This window comes from Kogia breviceps, chromosome 9 (genome assembly GCF_026419965.1).
Source record: "Kogia breviceps isolate mKogBre1 chromosome 9, mKogBre1 haplotype 1, whole genome shotgun sequence".
Taxonomy (NCBI): Eukaryota; Metazoa; Chordata; class Mammalia; order Artiodactyla; family Physeteridae; genus Kogia; species Kogia breviceps.
The window spans coordinates 46696319-46717655 of record NC_081318.1 but is presented as its reverse complement, the minus strand read 5'-3'; the positions used below and the strand labels follow the sequence as shown (position 1 = coordinate 46717655).

The 21337-nt window shown below is 39.8% G+C and overlaps 1 protein-coding gene across 6 annotated transcripts in view; it reads left to right on the top strand.

The window, feature by feature from the left end:
- PLEKHA8 (pleckstrin homology domain containing A8) overlaps positions 1–21337 on the top strand; it is a 128026-nt gene that overhangs the window by 35166 nt on the left and 71523 nt on the right. For all 6 annotated transcript variants that reach the window (XM_067042409.1, XM_067042411.1, XM_067042407.1 and 3 more), the window contains 2 exons: positions 19631–19747; positions 20766–20921. In XM_067042409.1, the coding sequence (XP_066898510.1) occupies positions 19631–19747; positions 20766–20921 (273 nt within the window). The remainder of the gene's footprint in view (positions 1–19630; positions 19748–20765; positions 20922–21337) is intronic.

The following is a 21337-nucleotide window of genomic DNA, read 5'->3' as shown; positions in this document are numbered from 1 at the left end:
TATGAACAGATGTAACAATTCTCAGCAAAATATTAGCAAATTGAATCCAAAAAATATAAAAATAATTCTACACCATGACCAATTAGAATTGATCCAGGATATGCAAGGCTCGTTCAACACTTAAAAATAAATTAATCTATCACATCAACAGACTAAAAAAGAAAAACCACACAATCGTATCAATAGATGCAGAAAAGGCATTTGGCAAATCACCCACTCATGATAAAAACTCAGTAAAATAGGGATAGAGGAGAACTTTCTCAACTTGATAAAGACTAGCTACAAAAAACCTACAGCTGACATCATACTTAATGGTGAGAACCTAGAAACTTTTCCACTAAGATCAGGTACAAAGCAAGGATGTCCCCCCTCATCACTCCTTTTTAATCTCATACTGGAAGTCCTTTCTAATACAGTAAGGCAAGAAAAGGAAATTAAAACTATACAGATTCGGAGGACTTCCCTGGAGGTCCAGTGGTTAAGACTCCACACTCCCAATGCAGGGGGCACAGGTTAGATCCCTGGTCAGGGAACTAAGATCCTGCATGCCGCATGGAATGGCCAGACAAACAAACAAAAGTATACAAATTCTGAAGGAAGACATAAAACAGTCTTTGTTCACCAATGATATGACCGCCTATGTAGAAAATCTGAAAGAACTGATCAAAAAACATACTAATAAGCAAGGTTGCACGATACAAGGTTAATGTGCAAAAGCCAATTCCCTTCCTGTATACTAACAATGAGCAAGTGGAATTTGAAATTCAAAACACAATATCTTTACATTAGCACCCTTAAAATATAAGATTTAGGTATAAATCTAATAAAATATAGGCAAGATCTATATGAGAAAAACTAAGAAACTGGTGAATGAAATCAAAGAAGCTTTAAATAAATGGAGAGATATTCCATGTTCATGAATAGAAAGACTCAATGTTGTCAAGATTTCAGTTCTTCCCAACTTGATCTATAAATTCAGTGCAATCCCAGTGAAAAAATCCCAGAAAGTTATTTAATGGATGTCAACAAACTGATTCTAAAGTTTATTTGGAGGGTTGGGGGTGAGTAAAAGACCCAGAATAGCCAACACAGTATTGAAGGAGAAGAACAAAGTTGAAAGACTGACGCTACCTGACTTCAAGACTTACTATAAAGCTACAGTAGTCAGTATTGTGTGGTACTGGTAAAATAATAGACAAATATATCTGTGTAACAAAATAGAAAGCCCTGAAGTACACCCACATAAATACAATCAACTGATCTTTGACAAAGGAGCAAAGGCAGTACAATGGAGCAAAGATAGTGTCTTGAACAAATGGTACTGGAACAACTGGACTTTTATATGCCAAAAAATGAATCTAGACACAAACCTTAACACCCTTCACCAAAATTAATTCACAGATCTAATTGTAAAATACAAAACTATGAAACTCTTAGAAGATACTGTTGGAGAAAACCTAGATGACCTTGGGTATTTTGATGCCTTTTTCAATAAAGTCCCAAAGACACAATCCATGAAATAAATAATTGATAAGTTGGACTTCATTAAAGTTAAAAACTTTTGCTCTGTGAAAGACAATATCAAGAGAATTAGAAGAAAAATAACAGACTAAAAGAAAGTATTTGTAAAAGACATTGGATAAAAGGACTGTTACCCAAAATACACAAAAAACTCTTAAAACTCAACAATAAGAGAACAAAGAACCCAATCTAAAAATGGGTGAAAGACCCTAACAGACACCTCACGAAAAAGATATAACGATGGCAAATAAGCATAGGAAAAGTAGCTCCACATCATATGTCATCAAGGAAATGCAAATTAAAGCAAAGATGAGATACCACTACACACCTGTTAGAATGGACAAAACCCAGAACACTGACGATACCAAATGCGGACAAGGATGTGAAGCAACAGGAACTCTCAGACATTGCTGATGGGAGTGCAAAGTGGTGACAGCCACTTTAGAACAGTTTGGTGGTTTCTTACAAAACTAAACATACTCCTACCATATGATTCAGTGAAAGCACTCCTTGGTATTTATCCAAAGGAATCAGAAACTTAGGTCTACACAAAAACTTATGTTCACACAAAAACCTGCACAAGGATCTTAATAGCAGCTTTATTCATAATTGCCAAAACTTGGAAGCAAGCAGGATATCTTTTAGTAGGTGAATGTATAAACAAACTGTGGTACATCCAGAAAATTGAATATTATTAAACGCTTAAAACACATGAGCTATTGAGCCATGAAAAGACCTGGATGAACCTTAAATATTACTAAGTGAAAGAAGTCAATCTGGAAAGGCTACATACTGAGTGATTCCAATTACGTGGCATTCTGGAAAAGGCAAAACTATGGAGACAGTAAAAAGATAAGTGGTTGCTGGGGGGAGGGGGGTGATTGCTGTAGGAGATTAATAAGATGGGTATGTATTATCATACATTTTTCCACATCTATAGAATGTACAACACCAATAATGAACACTAAGGTAAACTATGGACTAAGGTAAATTATGGTGTGTCGACGTAAATTGTAAAAAAAATGTACCGTTCTAGTGAGTGATGTTGATATTGGGGAAGGCTATGCACATGTGGAGGCAAGGGGACATGTTGGGAATTTCTGCCTCCGTCTCAATTTTGTTTTAAACCTGTAACTGCTCTAAAATTTTTAAGTCTTCTTAAAAAGTTTTTTAAAAATAGGAAAAAGTATACCATGCAAACGCTAATCAAAAGAAAGTTGAATTGACTATATTAACATAGACAAAGTAGACCTCAGAACAGGGAAAAATGCAAGGAATAAAGAAGACATTGCATAATTATAAAAGGATCAATTCATCAAAAAGACAGGAATCCTAAATGTGTATCCAACTAAAAGCATATTGTCAAAATATATGAAGCAAAAACTGATAGAACTAAAAGGAGAAATAGATGCACAATTAAACTTGGAAACTTCAGCATTCTTCTTTGAGTAATCCATAGAACAAGTAGACAGTAAATCACACAAAGATATAGAAGATCAGAACACTGTCAACCAACATGACCTAATTGACAATATAGAAGAGTCTCACAACAGGAGAATACTGCATTTTTTCAAATGCACATGGATATTCATTAAAACTGACCATATTCCAGGCATAGTAGAAACCTTACCAAATTTAAAAGAATGTTCTCTGTCTTTACAAAAAGTAAACTAGAAATCAATAAGAGGAAGATGTAGGAAATCCCCAAACATTAGGAAATTAAACAGTACACTTCTAAATAACCTGTGGGTCAAAGAAGAAGTCTCCAAGAAAATTAGAAAATATTTTCAACTTAAATTGAGAACATAACGGTGGTTGGCCAGCGGTAAAGTGTTGGGGGAGGGCTTGGCTACAAAGGGGTAGCACAAAGGAATTTTAAGGGGAGGATAATGGAGTTTTTCTGTATCTTGATTATTATGGTAGTTGTTAGAGAACTATGAATTTATCAAAACACAGAACTGTTAACCAAAGAAGAAATTCCACTATGCATAAATTTTAAAATAAATACTAAAAAACTTAAGTGTCTTTTAAATGGAATAGTTTTTTATTTTTTTTAACTGATGTGTTTGGATGAGCTGCTTGTCACAAGACTGCTGAGTAAAAAATAAGGAAAGCTACAGTCAGACATGGGTATGACTCACAAGTAATCACTTTTTTTGGTTTGGATCTTTAAAGAAATAAGGGCATCTCTATTTAGAAATTTTGATTTTAAAATGGTGACTGTTGTGAAATAAAAAAGGAAGAAAATATAGTGCAAAACCAACATGAGCTATGCCATTTTAGATCCAAATATAAGTGCATTTTTTAAAGAAAATTGTGCTCATTGAAAAAATACATACTGTTCAACATTACTTGAACTGAAAAATGACTTGCAAACAATTGCTGTCAAATAAGTATAAAAAGACATTTGCACTATGTGAGAAAAAAGCAAGCTGTTAACAGTTTCGGAATAATGATCTTCAGATCTTTAATTTCTTTGAATAATGTTTTATAGTTATCAGAGTATAAGTTTTACACTTCTTTTATTAAGTTTAGTCCTGTTCTGTTCTTTTTGATATTGTAAATGAAATTATTTTCTTTTTAAATTTTATTTATTTTGGGCTGTGTTGGGTCTTCGTTGCCGTGCATGGGCTATAGTTTTGCAGAGCAGGGGCTACTCTTCATTGTAGTGCGCGGGCTTCTCATTGTGGTGGCTTCTATTGTTGTGGAGCACGGGCTCTAGGCACGCAGGCTTTAGTAGTTGTGGCTCGCAGGCTCAGTAGTTGTGGCTCGCATGCTCTAGAGCTCAGGCTCAGTAGTTGTAGCACATGGGCTTCGTTGCTCCACGGCATGTGGGTTCTTCCCCGACCAGGGATCAAACCCGTGTCCCTTGTATTGGCAGGCAGATTTTAAGCACTGTGCCACAAGGGAAGTCCTGAAATTATTTTCTTAATTTCATTTTCACATTGTTCATTGCAACTGTATAGAAATACAATTGATATGTGTATATTGGTCTTTTTTACCCCCAATATCTTTATTAGAGTATAACTGTTCTACAATGGTGTGTTAGCTTCTGCTGTATAAAAAATTATCAGCCATAAATATACACATATCTCCATATCCCCTCCCTCTTGCATCTCCCTCCCAACCTCCCAATCCCACCCCTCTAGGTGGTCACAAAGCACCGAGTGGATCTCCCTGTGCTATGTAGCTGCTTCCCACTAGCTATCTATTTGAATGATGGTTTTCTCAGGGTATATGCCCAGTAGTGGGACTGCTGGGTCATACAGTAGTTCTATTTGTAGTTTTTAAGGAACCTCTATACTGTTCTCCATAGTGGCTGTATCAATTTACATTCCCACCAACAGTGCAAGAAGGTTCCCTTTTCTCCACACCTTCTCCAGCATTTATTGTTTGTAGATTTTTTGATGATGGCCATTCTGACCGGTGTGAGATGATATCTCAAAGTAGTTTTGATTTGCATTTATCTAATGATTAATGATGTTGAGCATTTTTTCAGGTGTTTGTTGGCAATCTGTATATCTTCTTTGGAGAAATATCTATTTAGGTCTTCTGCCCATTTTTGGATTGGGTTGTTTGTGGTTTTGATTTTTTTTTAACATCTTTATTGGAGTATAATTGCTTTACAATGGTGTGTTAGTTTCTGCTTTACAACAAAGTGAATCAGTTATACATATACATATGTTCCCATATCTCTTCCCTCTTGCCTCTCCCTCCCTCCTACCCTTCCTATCCCACCCGTCTAGGTGTTGACAAACCAACTAGCTGATCTCCCTGTTCCATGTGGCTGCTTCCCACTAGCTATCCACCCTACGTTTGGTAGTGTATATATGTCCATGCCACTCTCTCACTTTGTCACAGCTTACCCTTCCCCCTCCCCATATCCTCAAGTCCATGCTCTAGTAGGTCTGTGTTTTATTCCTGTCATACCCCTAGGCACTTCGTGACATTTTTTTTTCCTTAGGTTCCATATATATGTGTTAGCATACGGTATTTGTTTTTCTCCTTCTGACTTACTTCACTCTGTATGACAGACTCCAGGTCCATCCACCTCACTACAAATAACTCAATTTCGTTTCCTTTTATGGCTGAGTAATATTCCATTGTATATATGTGCCACATCTTCTTTATCATTTCATCTGTTGATGGACACTTAGGTTGCTTCCATGTCCTGGCTATTGTAAATAGAGCTGCAATGAACATTTTGGTACATGACTCTTTTTGAATGATGGTTTTCTCAGGGTGTATGCCCAGTAGTGGAATTGGTGGGTCATATGGTAGTTCTATGTGTAGTTTTTTAAGGAACCTCCATACTGTTCTCCACAGTGGCTATATCAATTTACATTCCCACCAACAGTGCAAGTGTGTTCCCTTTTCTCCACACCCTCTCCAGCATTTATTGTTTCTAGATTTTTTGATGATGGCCATTCTGACCGGTGTGAGATGATATCTCATTGTAGTTTTGATTTGCATTTCTCTAATGATTAACAATGTTGAGCACTCTTTCATGTGTTTGTTGACAATCTGTATATCTTCTTTGGAGAAATGTCTATTTAGGTCTTCTGCCCATTTTTGGATTGGGTGGGGTTTTTTCTCATTGAGCTGCATGAGCTGCTTGTAAATTTTGGAGATTAATCCTTTGTCAGTTGCTTCATTTGCAAATATTTTCTCCCATTCTGAGGGTTGTCTTTTGGTCTTGTTTATAGTTTCCTTTGCTGTGCAAAAGCTTTTAAGTTTCATTAGGTCACATTTGTTTATTTTTGTTTTTATTTCCATTTCTCTAGGAGGTGGGTCAAAAAGGATCTTGCTGTAATATATGTCATAGAGTGTTCTGCCTATGTTTTCCTCTATGAGTTTGATAGTGTCTGGCCTTACATTTAGGTCTTTAATCCATCTGCAGTTTATTTTTGTGTATGGTGTTAGGGAGTGTTCTAATTTCATTCTTTTACATGTAGCTGTCCAGTTTTCCCAGCACCACTTAATTGAAGAGGCTGTCTTTTCTCCACTGTATATTCCTGTCTCCTTTATCAAAGATAAGGTGACCATATGTGCGTAGGTTTATCTCTGGGCTGTCTATCCTGTTCCATTGATCTGTATTTCTGTTTTTGTGCCACTACCATACTGTCCTGATTACTGTACCTTTGTACTATAGTCTGAAGTCAGGCAGCCTGATTCCTCCAGCTCTGTTTTACTTTCTCAAGATTGCTTTGGCTATTCGGGGTCTTTTGTGTTTCCATACAAATTGTGAAATTTTTTGTTCTAGTTCTGCGAAAAATGCCAGTGGTAGTTTGATAGGGATTGCATTGAAGCTGTAGATTGCCTTGGGTAGTATAGTCATTCTCACAATGTTGATTCTTCCAATCCAAGAACATGGTATATCTCCATCTATTTGTAACATCTTTAATTTCTTTCATCAGTGTATTATAATTTTCTGCATACAGGTCTTTTGTCCCCTTAGGTAGGTTTATTCCTAGGTATCTTATTCTTTTTGTTGCAGTGGTAAATGGGAGTGTTTTCTTAATTTCTCTTTCAGATTTTTCATCATTAGTGTACAGGAATGCAAGAGATTTCTGTGCAATCATTTTGTATCCTGCTACTTTACCAAATTCATTGATTAGCTCTAGTAGTTTTCTGCTAGCATCTTTAGGATTCTCTATGCATAGTATCATGCCATCTGCAAACAGTGACACCTTTACTTCTTGTTTTCCAATTTGGATTCCTTTTATTTCTTTTTGTTCTCTGATTGCTGTGGCTAAAACTTCCAAAACTATGTTGAATAATAGTGGTGAGAGTGGGCAACCTTATCTTGTTCCTGATCTTAGTGGAAATGGTTTCAGTTTTTCACCATTGAGAAGTATGTTGGCTTTGGGTTTGTCATATATGGCCTTTATTATGTTGAGGTAAGTTCCCTCTGTGCCTACTTTCTGGCTTTTTAAAAATCATAAATGGGTGTTGAATTTTATCAAAAGCTTTTCCTGCATCTATTGAGATTATCATATGGTTTTTATCCTTCAATTTGTTAATATGGTTTAACATATTGATTGATTTGCATATACTGAAGAATCCTCGCATTCCTGAGATAAACCCCACTTGATCATGGTGTATGATCCTTTTAATGTGCTGTTGGATTCTGTTTGCTAGTATTTTGTTGAGGATTTTTGCATCTATGTTCATCAGTAATATTGGCCTGTGGTTTTCTTTCTGTGACATCTCTGTTTGGTTTTGGTATCAGGGTGATGGTGGCCTCGTAGAATGAGTTTGGGAGTGTTCCTCCCTCTGCTATATTCTGGAAGTTTGAGAATGATAGGTGTTAGCTCGTCTCTAAATGTTTGAATAGAATTCGCCTGTTAAGCCATCTGGTCCTGGGCTTTTGTTTGTTGGAAGATTTTTAACCACAGTTTCAATTTCAGTGCTTGTGATTGGTCTGTTCATATTTTCTAGTTCTTCCTGGTTCAGTCTTGGAAGGTTGTGCATTTCTAAGAATTTGTCCATTTCTTCCAGGTTGTCCATTTTATTGGCATCGAGTTGCTTGTAGTAATGTCTCATGATCCTTTCTGTTTGTGCAGTGTCAGTTGTTACTTCTCCTTTTTCATTTCTAATTCTATTGATTTGAGTCTTCTCCCTCTTTTTCTTGATGAGTCCTGCTAATCGTTTACCAATTTTGTTTATCTTCTCAAAGAACCAGCTTTTAGTTTTATTGATCTGTGTTATCGTTTCCTTCATTTCTTTTTCATTTATTTCTGATCTGATCTTTATGATTTCTTTCCTTCTGCTAACTTTGGGGTTTTTTTGTTCTTCTTTCTCTAATTGCTTTAGGTGTAAGGTTAGGTTGTTTATTTGAGATGTTTCTTGTTTCTTAAGGTAGGACTGTATTGCTATAAACTTCTCTCTTAGAACTGCTTTTGGTGCATCCCATAGGTTTTGGCTCATTGTGTTTTCATTGTCATTTGTTTCTAGGTGTTTTTTGATTTTCTCTTTCACTTCTTCAGTGATCTCATCGTCATTAAGTAGTGTATTGTTTAGCCTCCATGTATTTGTATGTTTTACAGATTTTTTTCCTGTAATTGACATCTAGTCTCATAGCGTTGTGGTCAGAAAAGATACTTGATACAATTTCAATTTTCTTAAATTTATCAAGGCTTGATTTGTGACCTAAGATATGATCTATCCTGGAGAATGTTCCATGAGCACTTGAGAAGAAAGTGTATTCTGTTGTTTTTGGATGGAATGTCCTATAAATATCAATTAAGTGCATCTTGTTTAATGTATCATTTAAAGCTTCTGTTTCCTTATTTATTTTCATTTTGGATGATCTATTCATTGTTGAAAGTAGGGTGTTAAAGTCCCCTACTATGGTTGTGTTACTGTCGATTTCCTCTTTTATCGCTGTTGGTATTTGCCTTATGTACTGAGGTGCTCCTATGTTGGGTGCATAAATATTTACAATTGTTGTATTTTCTTCTTGGATTGATCCCTTGATCATTATGTAGTGTGCTTATTTGTCTCTTGTAATAGTATTTGTTTTAAAATCTATTTTGTCTGATATGAGAACTGCTACTCCAGCTTTCTTTTGATTTCCATTTGCATGGAATATCTTTTTCCATCCCCTCGCTTTCAGTCTGTATGTGTCCCTAGGTCTGAAGTGGGTGTCTTGTAGACAACATATATAAGGGTCTTGTTTTTGTATCCATTCAGCCAGTCTGTGTCTTTTGGCTGGAGCATTTAATCCATTTACATTTAAGGAAATTATCGATATGTATGTTCCTATCACCATTTTCTTAATTGTTTTGGATTTGTTATTGTAGGTCTTTTCTTTCTTTTGTGTTTCCTGCCTAGAGAAGTTCCTTTAGCATTTGTTGTAAAGCTGGTTTGGTGGTGCTGAATTCTCTTAGTTTTTGCTTGTCTGTAAAGGTTTTAATTTCTCCATCAAGTCTGAATGAGATCCTTGCTGGGTAGAGTAATCTTGGTTGTAGGTCTTTCCCTTTCATCACTTTAAATATGTCCTGCCACTCCCTTCTGGCTTGCAGAGTTTCTGCTAAAAGATCAGCTGTTAACCTTATGGGGATTCCCTTGTATGCTTGTTGTTTTTCCCTTGCTGCTTTTTTTTTTTTTTTTTTTTTTTTTTTTTTTTTGTGGTACGTGGGCCTCACTGTTGTGGCCTCTCCCATTGCGGAGCACAGGTTCCGGACGCACAGACCCAGCGGCCAAGGCTCACGGGCCCAGCCGCTCCGCAGCATGTGGGATCTTCCCAGACCGGGGCACGAACCCGTGTCCCCTGCATCGGCAGGCGGATTCTCAACCACTGTGCCACCAGGGAAGCCCCTCCCTTGCTGCTTTTAATATTTTTTCTTTGTATTTAATTTTTGATAGTTTAATATGTATCTTGGCGTGTTTCTCCTTGGATTTATCCTGTATGGGACTCTCTGTGCTTCCTGGACTTGATTAACTATTTCCTTTCCCATATTAGGGAAGTTTTCAACTATAATCTCTTCAAATATTTTCTCAGTCCCTTTCTTTTTCTCTTCTTCTTCTGGGACCCCTATAACTCGAATGTTGGTGCATTTAATGTTGTCCCAGAGGTCTCTGAGACTGTCCTCAATTCTTTTCAACCTTTTTTCTTTATTCTGCTCTGCAGTAGGTATTTCCACTATTTTATTTTCCAGGTCACTTATCCGTTCTTCTGCCTCAGTTATTCTGCTATTGATCCCTTCTACAGAATTTTTAATTTCATGTATTGTGTTGTTCATCATTGTTTGTTTGCTCTTTCGTTCTTCTAGGTCCTTGTTAAACGTTTCTTGAATTTTCTCCATTCTATTTCCAAGATTTTGGATCATCTTTACTATCATTATTCTGAATTCTTTTTCAGGTAGACTGCCTATTTCCTCTTCATTTGTTAGGCCTAGTGGGTTTTCACCTTGCTCCTTCATCTGCTGTGTGTTTCTCTGTCTTCTCATTTTGCTTAACGTACTGTGTTTGGGGTCTCCTTTTCGCAGGCTGCAGGTTCGTAGTTCCCGTTGTTTTTGGTGTCTGCCCCCAGTGAGTAAGGTTGGTTCAGTGTGTTGTGTAGGCTTCCTGCTGGAGGGGACCGGTGCCTGTGTTCTGGTGGATGAGGCTGGATCTTGTCTTTCTGATGGGCAGGTCCACATCTGGTGGTGTGTTTTGGCGTGTCTGACCTTATTATGATTTTAGGCAGCCTCTGTGCTAATGGGTGGGGCTGTGTTCCTGTATTGCTAGTTGTTTGGCATAGGGTGTCCAGCACTGTAGCTTGCTGGTCATTGAGTGGAGCTGGATCTTGGCTTTGAGATGGAGATCTCCGGGAGAGCTTTCACCATTTGATATTATGAGGGGCTGGGATGTCTCTGGTGAACCAGTGTCCTGAACTCAACTCTTCCACCTCAGCGGCTCAGGCCTGACACCCGGCCGAAGCACCAAGAGTCTGTCAGCCACATGGATCAGAAGAAAAGGGAGAAAAAAAAAGAAAAAGAAATAAATAAAGTTATTAAAGTCAAAAGTTTTGAAACATAATTAAAGTTTTTAAAAGTAATTTTTAAAAAAAAGAAGATAGCAGCCAAACCAATAAACAAATACACCAGTGATAACAAGAGCTAAAAACTATACTAAAAGAAAACGGACAGACAGAACCCTAGGACAAATGGTAAAAGCAAACCTGTACAGATAGAATCACACAAAGAAGCATGCACATACACACTCACAAAAAGAGAAAAAGAAAAAATATATATTTGTATATATAAAAAAAGAAGAGAAACTAAATCAATAAACAAATCTAATGGTAATAGGCTCTAAATACTAAACTAAGATAAACATAAAAGCAGAAACAAATTAGATGCAGAAAGCAAACCTGAAGCCTACAGTTGCTCCCAAAGTCCACCTCCTCAATTTGGGATGATTCATTATCTATTAAGATATTCCAGACATGCAGGGTACATCAGGTTGATTGTGGAGATTTAATCCGCTGCTCCCAATGCTTCGGGGAGATGTTTCCCTTTCTCTTCTTTGTTCGCACAGCTTCCAGGGTTCAGATTTGGTTTTGGACCTGCCTCTGCGTGTCGGTCTTCTAAGTGTGTCTGTTCTTTGCTCAGACAGCAGGGTTAATAAAGGAGCAGCTGATTAGGGGGCTCTGCCTCACTCAGGCTGGGTGGAGGGCAGGGTACGGAATGCGGGGCGACCCTGTGGCGGCAGAGGCCCGTGTGACGTTGCACCATCTTGAGACATGCCATGTGTTTTCCCAGAGAAGTTGTACCTGGGTCACAGGACCCTGGCAGTGGTGGGCTGCACAGGCTCCCGGGAAGGGAGGTACAGATAGTGACCTGTGCTTGCACACAGGCTTCTTGGTGGCTGCAGCAACAGCCTTAGCAACTCATGCCCATCTCTGGCGTCCGCATTGATAGACGTAGCTCGTGCCCATCTCTTGAGCTCGTTTAGGCGGTGCTCTGAATCCCCTCTCCTCGCGCACCCTGAAACAGTGGTCTCTTTCCTCTTAGGCAGTTTGAGACTTTTTCCTGGACTCCTTGCGGCTAGCTGTGACACACTAACCCCCTTCAAGCTGTGTTCACGCAGCCAACCCCAGTCCTCTCCCTGGGATCCGACCTCCAAAGCCCGAGCCTCAGCTCCCAGCCCCCAGCCACTCTAGCTGATGAGCAGACAAGCCTCTCAGGCTGGTGCGTGCTGGTCGGCACCGATCCTCTGTGTGGGAATCCCTCTGCTTTGCCCTCTGCACCCCTGTTACTGCGCTCTCCTCCGTGGCTCCAAAGCCTCCCCGCCCCCGCCACCCCATGTCTCCACCAGTGAGGGTGCCTCCTAGTGTGTGGAAAGTTTTCCTCCTTCACAGCTCCCTCCCAGACATGCAGGTCACGTGCCTATTCTTTTGTCTCTGTTTTTCCTTTTTTTCTTTTGCCCTACCCAGGTACGTGCAGAGTTTCTTGCCTTTTGGGAAGTCTGAGGTCTTCTGCCAGTGTTCAGTAGGTGTTCTATAGGAGTTGTTCCACATGTAGATGTTTTTTTGTTTTGTGTGTTTTTTTTTTTTTTTTTTTTTGCGGTACGCGGACCTCTCACTGTTGTGGCCTCTCCTGTGGCAGAGCACAGGCTCTGTACACGCAGGCTCAGTGGCCATGGCTCATGGGAGCAGCTGCTCCGTGGCATGTGGGATCTTCCCGGACCGGGGCACGAACCCATGTCCCCTGCATCGGCAGGCGGACTCTCAACCACTGTGCCACCAGGGAAGCCCTAGATGTATTTTTGATGTATTTGTGAGGAGGAAGGTGATCTGCACATCTTACTCCTTTGCCATCTTGAAAGTCTTCCTTGTGTATTGGTCTTATATCTTGCAACTTTTCTGAACTCATTTATTGTAATAGTTTTTTAAGTGGATTCCCCTTTTTTTTTTTTTTTTAATATACAGGAGCATGTCTGTGAATAGAGGTAGATTTGCTTCTTCCCTTCCTATCTGGATGCCTTTTGTAGTCTAATTGCCCTGGCTAGAATCTCCAATGCAGTGTTGAATAGAAGTGGTGAAAGCAAGCATCTTTATCTTATTCCTGATCTCAGGAGAAAAACATCCAGTCTTTTGTCATTGAGTATGATGTTAGCTGTGGGTATTTTGTAGATACCTTTGTCAGGTTGAAGAACTTCCCTTCTATACCTAGTTTGTTAAGAGTTTTTATTATGAAAGGGTATTAGATTCTGTCAAATGCTTTTTATACATGTAGTGAGATAATCGTGTGATACCTTAGAAATAGTACAGAAAAATCCAACTTAGTGTTGATGTGAAAAATGGACATCTGTTAGTCCATGTAACTGAAAAGTCAAGAGGGTATCTTATCTATAGGTATTACACAGTCTGATCGAAGTGTTCAAAAAATGTCATCTAGATTGTTTCTTCCTTTCCCTGCCCCCCTCAAATCCTCCCACCTGCTTTCCTTGTATGTGTAAATCATGTCTAGGTCCATGTGATGGCAAAATGACTTCCAGAAGCTCCAGGTAAACATCTTTGAGACCAGAGAAAAAAAGAAAGACAGTCTCCATTTCTTTCCACCTTTCCCCAGTCCCGGCAAAAGTCCCAGAATTATTTCTGATTGGGTCCCTTGCCTGTCTTGGAACATATTATTGAGGAAAGGGGATGTGAAGCTCCATTTAAGCCTGAATCACAGGCCCACCCTGGGGCTAGTCAGCCCAACCCAAACTACATGGATAGAGTGTGGAGAAGGGGGTTTTCAGGAACAGAAACATGGGAGGTGGGTGCTGGGTTGCCAAAAATAAATGTCCACTGTCCCTTCTATAGTGAAATAATCCAAGGTAATACAAAATATGTGAAATTGGCATTTAAATACTTTATCCTCCTAGCCCATCCCTGGCAGCAGTAGCTTATATGAGCTAAAACTTTTCCCTGCTCATGGAAGTTTCTTGTCTAATCTTCTAAGCAGGGCGTTTTGCTGACACCACTTTCCATCTCTAGTGAGGGATGGCAAAAAAAAGGGAGTAGGGTTGGACAGGAAGGTAGTCTAATGGTAATTGAATGGATCAGGGACTGGTATAGACTCACAGTTTTCATCTGCTCTTTTGTTACCTTGAATATTTTATCATTTTCAAGTGGATTAGGGTTCTCCAGAAAAACAGAACCATATATGTACATATGAGATTTATCATAGGAATTGGCTTATGCAGTTATGGAGATTATGAAGTCCTACAGTCTTTTCTCAGCAAGCTGGAGAACCAGGAAGGCTGGTAACACAATTCAGTCTGAGTTTACAGGCCTGAGAATCGAGGGTGGTGGATGGTTCAAGTCCTGGTCTGAGTCTAAAAGCCCAAGAATGAGGAGCACCAGTGTCCCAGGGCAGAAGATGGATGTTGCAGCTCAGCAAAGAGAGGAGACTCACCCTTCCTCTGCCTTTCTGTTCTACTCAGGCCCTCATTAGATTGGATGATGTCCACCCGCATTGGTGATGGCAATCTTTACTCAATCTGCTGATCCAAATGCTAATGTCTCCCAGAGACCCCCTCACAGACACACCCAGAAATAATGGTTTACCAGCTAGCTGAGCATCTGGTAGGCCAGTCAAGTTCATACATAAAATTAGCCATCACCCAAAGCAAGGTAACAGCAGATTAATTTAAAACAGGAAGTGCATTAATGGCCTCTTCATCATGTATGCCTCTTTTCTCATGCAATTCATCCATCATTCCTGAGCTGTATCGGAGCTTCCCAGGACTGTACATTGTGAAAGAGCAGTGTGTCTCCGCATTACTCTGGACTCTCCATTGCTCTGCCATTAAATCTCAGATAATGGGAATGAGACTTCTGTGGTCTCTTAACATGCCTTCTAAAATTCTAGGAACTTTATGCTTTAAGGAAAAGTTTTTCTTGGTCATAGTTTTTATAGTTACAAACTACAGAATAAAATAATTGAACTCTTTTAGTGTCATTATAACTTTTCCTAGATAAATACAGAACCTATTACAGAGAAGGTATTATTTCAGTTACTATTATCATTTACAAGCTACTTTTAAAATATATTGCAGCTATGCTGTGCTCTGTGTGTGTGTGTGTGTGTGTGTGTGTGTGTGTGTGTGTGTTTGGGTTATTTAACATTTTTCAGATTTCTGTAAGATAAACCTAGTTTATACCAGATTTTTTTCAATTTTTAGGCATTTTTTTCCACATTCCAACAGCTCTGAAGTCAGGAAGCATCTGAGAATGAGTATCATGTCATTGCTTAACGGGCAGGTTATTTTTTGTTGTTTTTTTTTAATTGAAGTATAATTGATTTACAATGTGTTAGTTTCTGGTATACAGCAAAGTGATTCAGTTATATATATATATTTTTTTTTCATATTCTTTTCCATTGTAGGTTGTTAGAAGAGATATTGAATACAGTTCCCTGTGCTATACATTAGGACCTTGTTGTTTATCTATTTTCTATACAGTAGTTTGCATCTGCTAATCCCAAACTCCTAATTTATCCCTCCCCCACCCCCTTTCCCCCTTGATAACCATATCTAGGTCTGAGAGTCTGTTTTGTGAGTTCATTCGTATCTTATTTTAGATTTCACACATAAGTGATATCATATGATATTTGTCTTTCTCTGTCTGATTAACTTCACTTAGTATGATAATCTCTAGGTCTATCCATGTAGCTGTAAATGGAATTTTTCATTCTTTTTAATGGCTGAGTAGTATTCCATTGTGTGTGTGTGTGTGTGTGTCTGTGTGTCTGTGTGTACACACCACATCTTCTTTATACATTCATCTGTTGATGGACATTTAGGTTGCTTCCATGTCTTGGCTATTGTAAATAATGCTGCTGTGAACATAGGGGTGCATGTAGCTTTTTGAATTAGAGTTTTTTCCAGATATATGCCCAGGAGTGGGATTGCTGGATCATACGGTAACTCTGTTTTTAGATTTTTAAGAAACTTCCATACTGTTTTCCATAGTGGCTGCACCAATTTACATTCCCACCATCAGTGTAGCAGGGTTCCCTTTTCTCCACACCCTCTCCAGCATTTATTATTTGTATACTTTTTAATGATGGCCATTCTGACTGGTGTGAGGTGATACCTCACTGTAGTTTTGATTTGTATTTCTCTGATAATTAGTGATGTTGAGCATCTTTTCATGTGCCTATTGGTCATCTGTATGTCTTCTTTGGAGAAATGACTGTTTAGGTCTTCTGCCCATTTTTTGATTGGGTTGTTTGTTTTTTGTTATTGAGTTGTATGAGCTGTTTGTGTATTTTGGAAATTAAGCCTTGTCGGTCACATCACATGCAGATATTTTAGTTTATCTTCAAATTAATGGTATGTGATGGTTAATTTTGTGTGTCAACTTGCCTGGGCCATGGGGTGCCCAGACATTTGACCTAACATCATTCTGGGTGTGTCAGAGGGTGTTTCTGGATGAGATTAACATTTGAACTGATAGACTGAGTAAAGTAAATCGCTTTCCCTAATGTGAGTGGATCTCATCCAGTCAAAGACCTAAATAGAACAAAAAGGCTGAGTAAGGGGTAACTCTTCCTGCTTGATTGTTGAGCTGGGATACTGGTCTTTTCCTGTTTTCTCAGTCTCACTGAAACACTGGCTCTTCTTGGGTCTCAAGCCTGATGACTTTTGGACTGGAATTACAAATTGGCTCTCCCGATTCTCTAGCTTGCTGACTGCAGATCTTGGAATTTTTCAGCCTCTATAATTGCATGAGCGAATTCCTTATAATAAATTATAAATAGATATACACACATATTATTGGTTCTGTTTCTTTGGAGAACCAAGACTAATACAGATGGGGTCCTAAATTTGATAAAATATGATAATTGAGGGTATGCTGAACTCCCTCTACTTGAGAGTCATAGTGGATTTGGAGAGTGTTCACACCAAACATAATCATGGGAGTTGAGCTGTAAGGGAGAAGACGCTACTGTTCTGTATACCAGGATAGCTTTCTAGCAATGGGGAGTCAAGGTTTGGGGGTTGTTATGCCAGGAGGGACAGTGTTAGAAAGACATAGTTTTCTTCCCAACTCTGTTGTGTATTTCCTGTGTGACCTTAGATAGGTCACTTAATCTACCTGGGATTAGTTTCCTTCTCTGTAAAATGAGCTGGTTGGACTAGGTGATTTCAAAGGCCCTTTCCTTTTCTCAGATTCTTAGGAATTGATTCTTCTGTTTCAGTGAGGGGAGATGGTGTAAGGTATAAATAATGACTCTCTTGCAAAGGGCTAAAATATCACTAATAATATCTGACTCCAGGAGTGTTGATTATCTACTCAACAAGACAATCTGATGATCAGTTCGATTTCCCGGATTGTAATGTTTGTGCCAAGAACAGTAGCCTTCGGGTTTGTGTTTCCGTAGAATTTGAAGCCAAGGTCAGAAAGCATCACCTTCTGAAATAAAATTTTCAAGTTCACCCCAAGAGGTTTTCTAGCCAGTAATCAACTTGTGGGGGTGTTGAGATAAGGCCGTGGGGCTCCTGATGTCCAGTAAAGGGTCTAGGTTCATCACTGGGAAGGAAGTCCCCAGTATAAGATGGAAGAAGAGGAACATAAGCCATAGTTGTGGAATACATTACTCATCTTTGGTTGAGAAGGCTTTTAGGAAAGGATATTTCAGTGACTGGTATGAGGGTGGATATTGAGAATTGGTCTTTATCCAGTTTTGTTTAAGGAAGTGAGAGATGTGGTACCTGAGCAGGCCTGAGTGTTCTGGTTCCTAGAAAGCAGACCCTGATGAGGTAAATGATGAGTGAAACATCTCACCTGCCACCTAACTCTTGTGCCCGAGCTTAGATTCAGTGCTGACCATTCAGCCTCCTGATTAAAGATGTAAGTTTCCCTGAACTATGATCTTAGGCTATGGGTGCTCCAGGAAGTGTCCTAATCTTCTGTTATAACGTAATAAATTGATGCTGTTACCAGAAGGGGGACCCCTTCCAGGGCCCAAGAGTGAGCTCTTGTCTAACACCCGGGAATGAATTGTCCGAGGAGACACATATGCTGACATAGCAAAAGACTTTATTGGGAAGGGGCCCCCCGGGGGGAGAGCAGCGGGGAAAGCAACCCAGGAGAACTGCTCTGCCACGTAGCTCACACTTCAGGTTTTATGGTAATGGGGTTAGCCTCCCGGGTTGTCTCTGGCCAGTCATCTTGCTTGTGACCATATTTGGTCCAATTCCTGGTGACGCACGCATCTCTCTGTAAAGGTGGTTTCCAGCGTCAGGGTTTCTGGGATGTCGGCAGGACATATTATGGCTGGCATCTCCTCCCGCCTTTTGGCCCCTCCTGATTTCTGCCAGCTCGTGGTAGCTGGTCGGTTCCGTGTTTCTTACTGAGACCTCCTGTTGTGAGATAACTCATGCAAGCAGTTATTATTCTGCCTGGCCAGGGTGGGCGGTTTCAGTTAGGGGTTCCCTAACAATACTACTTTGACATCAATTGGTGACTTATGTATTTAGCTGGTGTGATTCAGTTCCCAAGGGCCCATCAGGTATGTACCTGAGCAGCCCTTGGGGCTCTGCGCAAAGTGCCTATCAACCTTCGCTCCAGCTGTCTCAGCTGTAGAAGAGTCTAGTGAGAGAAGTGTATCCTTAAAAGGCTGTGACATTTCAGAGAAAGAAAAAATACATCTGATGAGGAGACTAACAAGGCTTATGCAGAGGTAGTCAGAGATGACATTTTAGGAAGAAGATCCAGTTTGAGCAAAAGCCCTGAGGCAGGCATACAGCAAGTGAGTTTGGTTTGACTGGAACATAGGTTGTGTAAGAGGACTAGATAAGACGTGTGTGTGTGTTTCCGCTGAATATGGTTCGTCCCCTGAAATGCTGTGAAGTAAAAGTAGTTAAGCCCTTGAATGTTTTAAGATTATTCCATTTCATTGTATCAATACCAAATAGTAAGTTAAGGTTATCTTTCCTTAGGGAACATATGACCCTATGCAGGCTTATTAGACAGCACTTCGTATGATGTTGAAAGGGCAACATAGGGCTTCCCTGGTGGCGCAGTGGTTGAGAATCCGCCTGCCGATGCAGGAGACACGGGTTCGTGCCCCGGTCCGGGAAGATCCCACATGCCGCGGAGCAACTAAGCCCGTGAGCCATGGCCGCTAGGCCTGTGCGTCCGGAGCCTGTGCTCCACAACGGGAGAGGCCACAACAGTGAGAGGCCCGCATACCGAAAAAAAAAAAAAAAAAAAGAAAGGGCAACATAATCTTTTATCTCATTTCTAGGTTTGGAATAATTTTTCTTAACCAGAGGGGAGGAGAGCAAGTATGTTAACAATAATCTTTGGAAAATAATAATCTTTTATCTTAGAAAAAGTAAAAACCAAAGGTTACTAGTACTGTATTAGGGGGAAAAAGGAATAAAAATCATAAGTAATCCCATTACCTAGAGAATCATCACCATATTTATTGCTGATCCTTACAGACTTCTATGCAAAAATGAGTTCAAACATACAGATCTTTTCTAACTTATTTCCTTCCTTAGAATTTTCCCCCAGAATGTAAGTTCCTTGGAGCTAGAATCCAGCATCCTTTGTTAGATCCTATTCCTTTGTCTTGGGAAGCAGTAATTGAGACCATGCTCTTGCTTCTGTTTTCAGGTTGGCAGCCTCGGTGGTTCCTTCTCTGTGGGGGAATATTATCTTATTATGATTCTCCTGAAGATGCTTGGAAAGGTTGCAAAGGGAGCATCCAGATGGCAGTGTGTGAAATTCAAGGTGAGAAGCCAAGACACTTGCAGGTTTTATTTTTCTTTCTGTTTCTCCCCCAAAATAAAAAAAAACACTGGCTTCTGTGTGCCTTTCTCTGCTGCTCCCATAGTATAAAGATATATAATGTTATATCCCCCAGAAAAAGTCTTACAAGTAAGGACTAAAACTGCAGCAAGTTTTTACAAGGAGGTTAGTTTAGAGGTAGTCAGAATAAATGAGAGCATTGTGCTTATTAACCACACATCTAGTGCTCATTCCTTAGTCACCTGCTCACCTCGGCTTGTGGCAGTTTGGTAAGCTTATTTGTCTTTTTATTGCAACATCAAACACTTCCATGTTTAAATCACGACACATACACCCCTTCTCACCACCACTACCATGCTCAAAATTAAACAAGCAAACACCTAACAGACTTACAAATAGCTTTTTCTTCTTGGTTTTGAGAATCTTGAGACATGCTGAGAGGATGTGGCTCAGAAACCGACTAGAAGGGAATTTGGGGCATGGGGCTTGGGGGGTGAAGGAGAGTGTGGCTTGCTTGTTTCTTCTCCTAAAGTGTTCTAACGGCATTCTCACATTTTTGATAAGACTAGTGAAGGAAAGTAGAAAGGAAAAATACTGTGTTCTTGATGGCTTTTCAATAACCCAAGGAGATAAAGAGCACATCCTTACTTGTTTGCATCAAGCCTTTTTGGCCACAGAGCAGCATACTTTACACATGCACACCAGAAGAGAGATTTTTCCTCTCTCCTCTTGTAAACGATCCTAAGGAGATTTAGATGATTCTTTTTTAGGCCAAAGTCCTGGTGAGACCTTGGAGCCAATTGCAGAGTTTTCCCTCTCCATTAGCAGAGACCTCTAGGAAGAGATAAATAAACCAGGAGAAGTAGTAAGGGCTGACATCCTCTCTTGGAAGAAGCTGTCAGTGACTGGCATGCCAGTTAAGCTCAAGAATTGGGGTGGAGTGGTGTCTACCCAGATAGGGCTTTTCTGGGTTTCTGACCTCCCTATGCCTTGCTCCCAGTTCATTCTGTAGATAACACACGCATGGACCTGATAATCCCTGGGGAACAATATTTCTACCTGAAGGCCAGAAGTGTGGCTGAGAGACAACGGTGGCTGGTAGCCTTGGGGTCAGCCAAGGCTTGCCTGACAGACAGCAGGACCCAGAAAGAAAAAGGCAAGTATTGATTGTCCTCTGGACTGGGAACCCAGGGAATCACCTAGTGGCATCTCTGGGTTCCCATATTTGTTATCTTGCTTCTGACCACCTAGCCATAGCCAGCTTTTTATGTCATGCAAGTGCTGTATATCTCAGTGGACCTTAAACAGTCTATACCTGACTCTTCTTTCTTAGCATGTCATAGTAGAAAGAATGCAGGTTTTGGAGCCAGATACATCTGGGTTCAAATCATGGCTTTGTGACCTTGACATAGGTCACTTAACCTCTCTAATCTTCAGTTTCCTTATATTTTGAAAAGAGGTAATTACCTATCTTAGAAGGATTACCATGAGGTACCTCGTCTGGCACAAAGTTGACTTTTGGTAAAGAGTAGCTGAGCCAGAGAAGCCTTGGATCTGGGTATTTCCTGCACT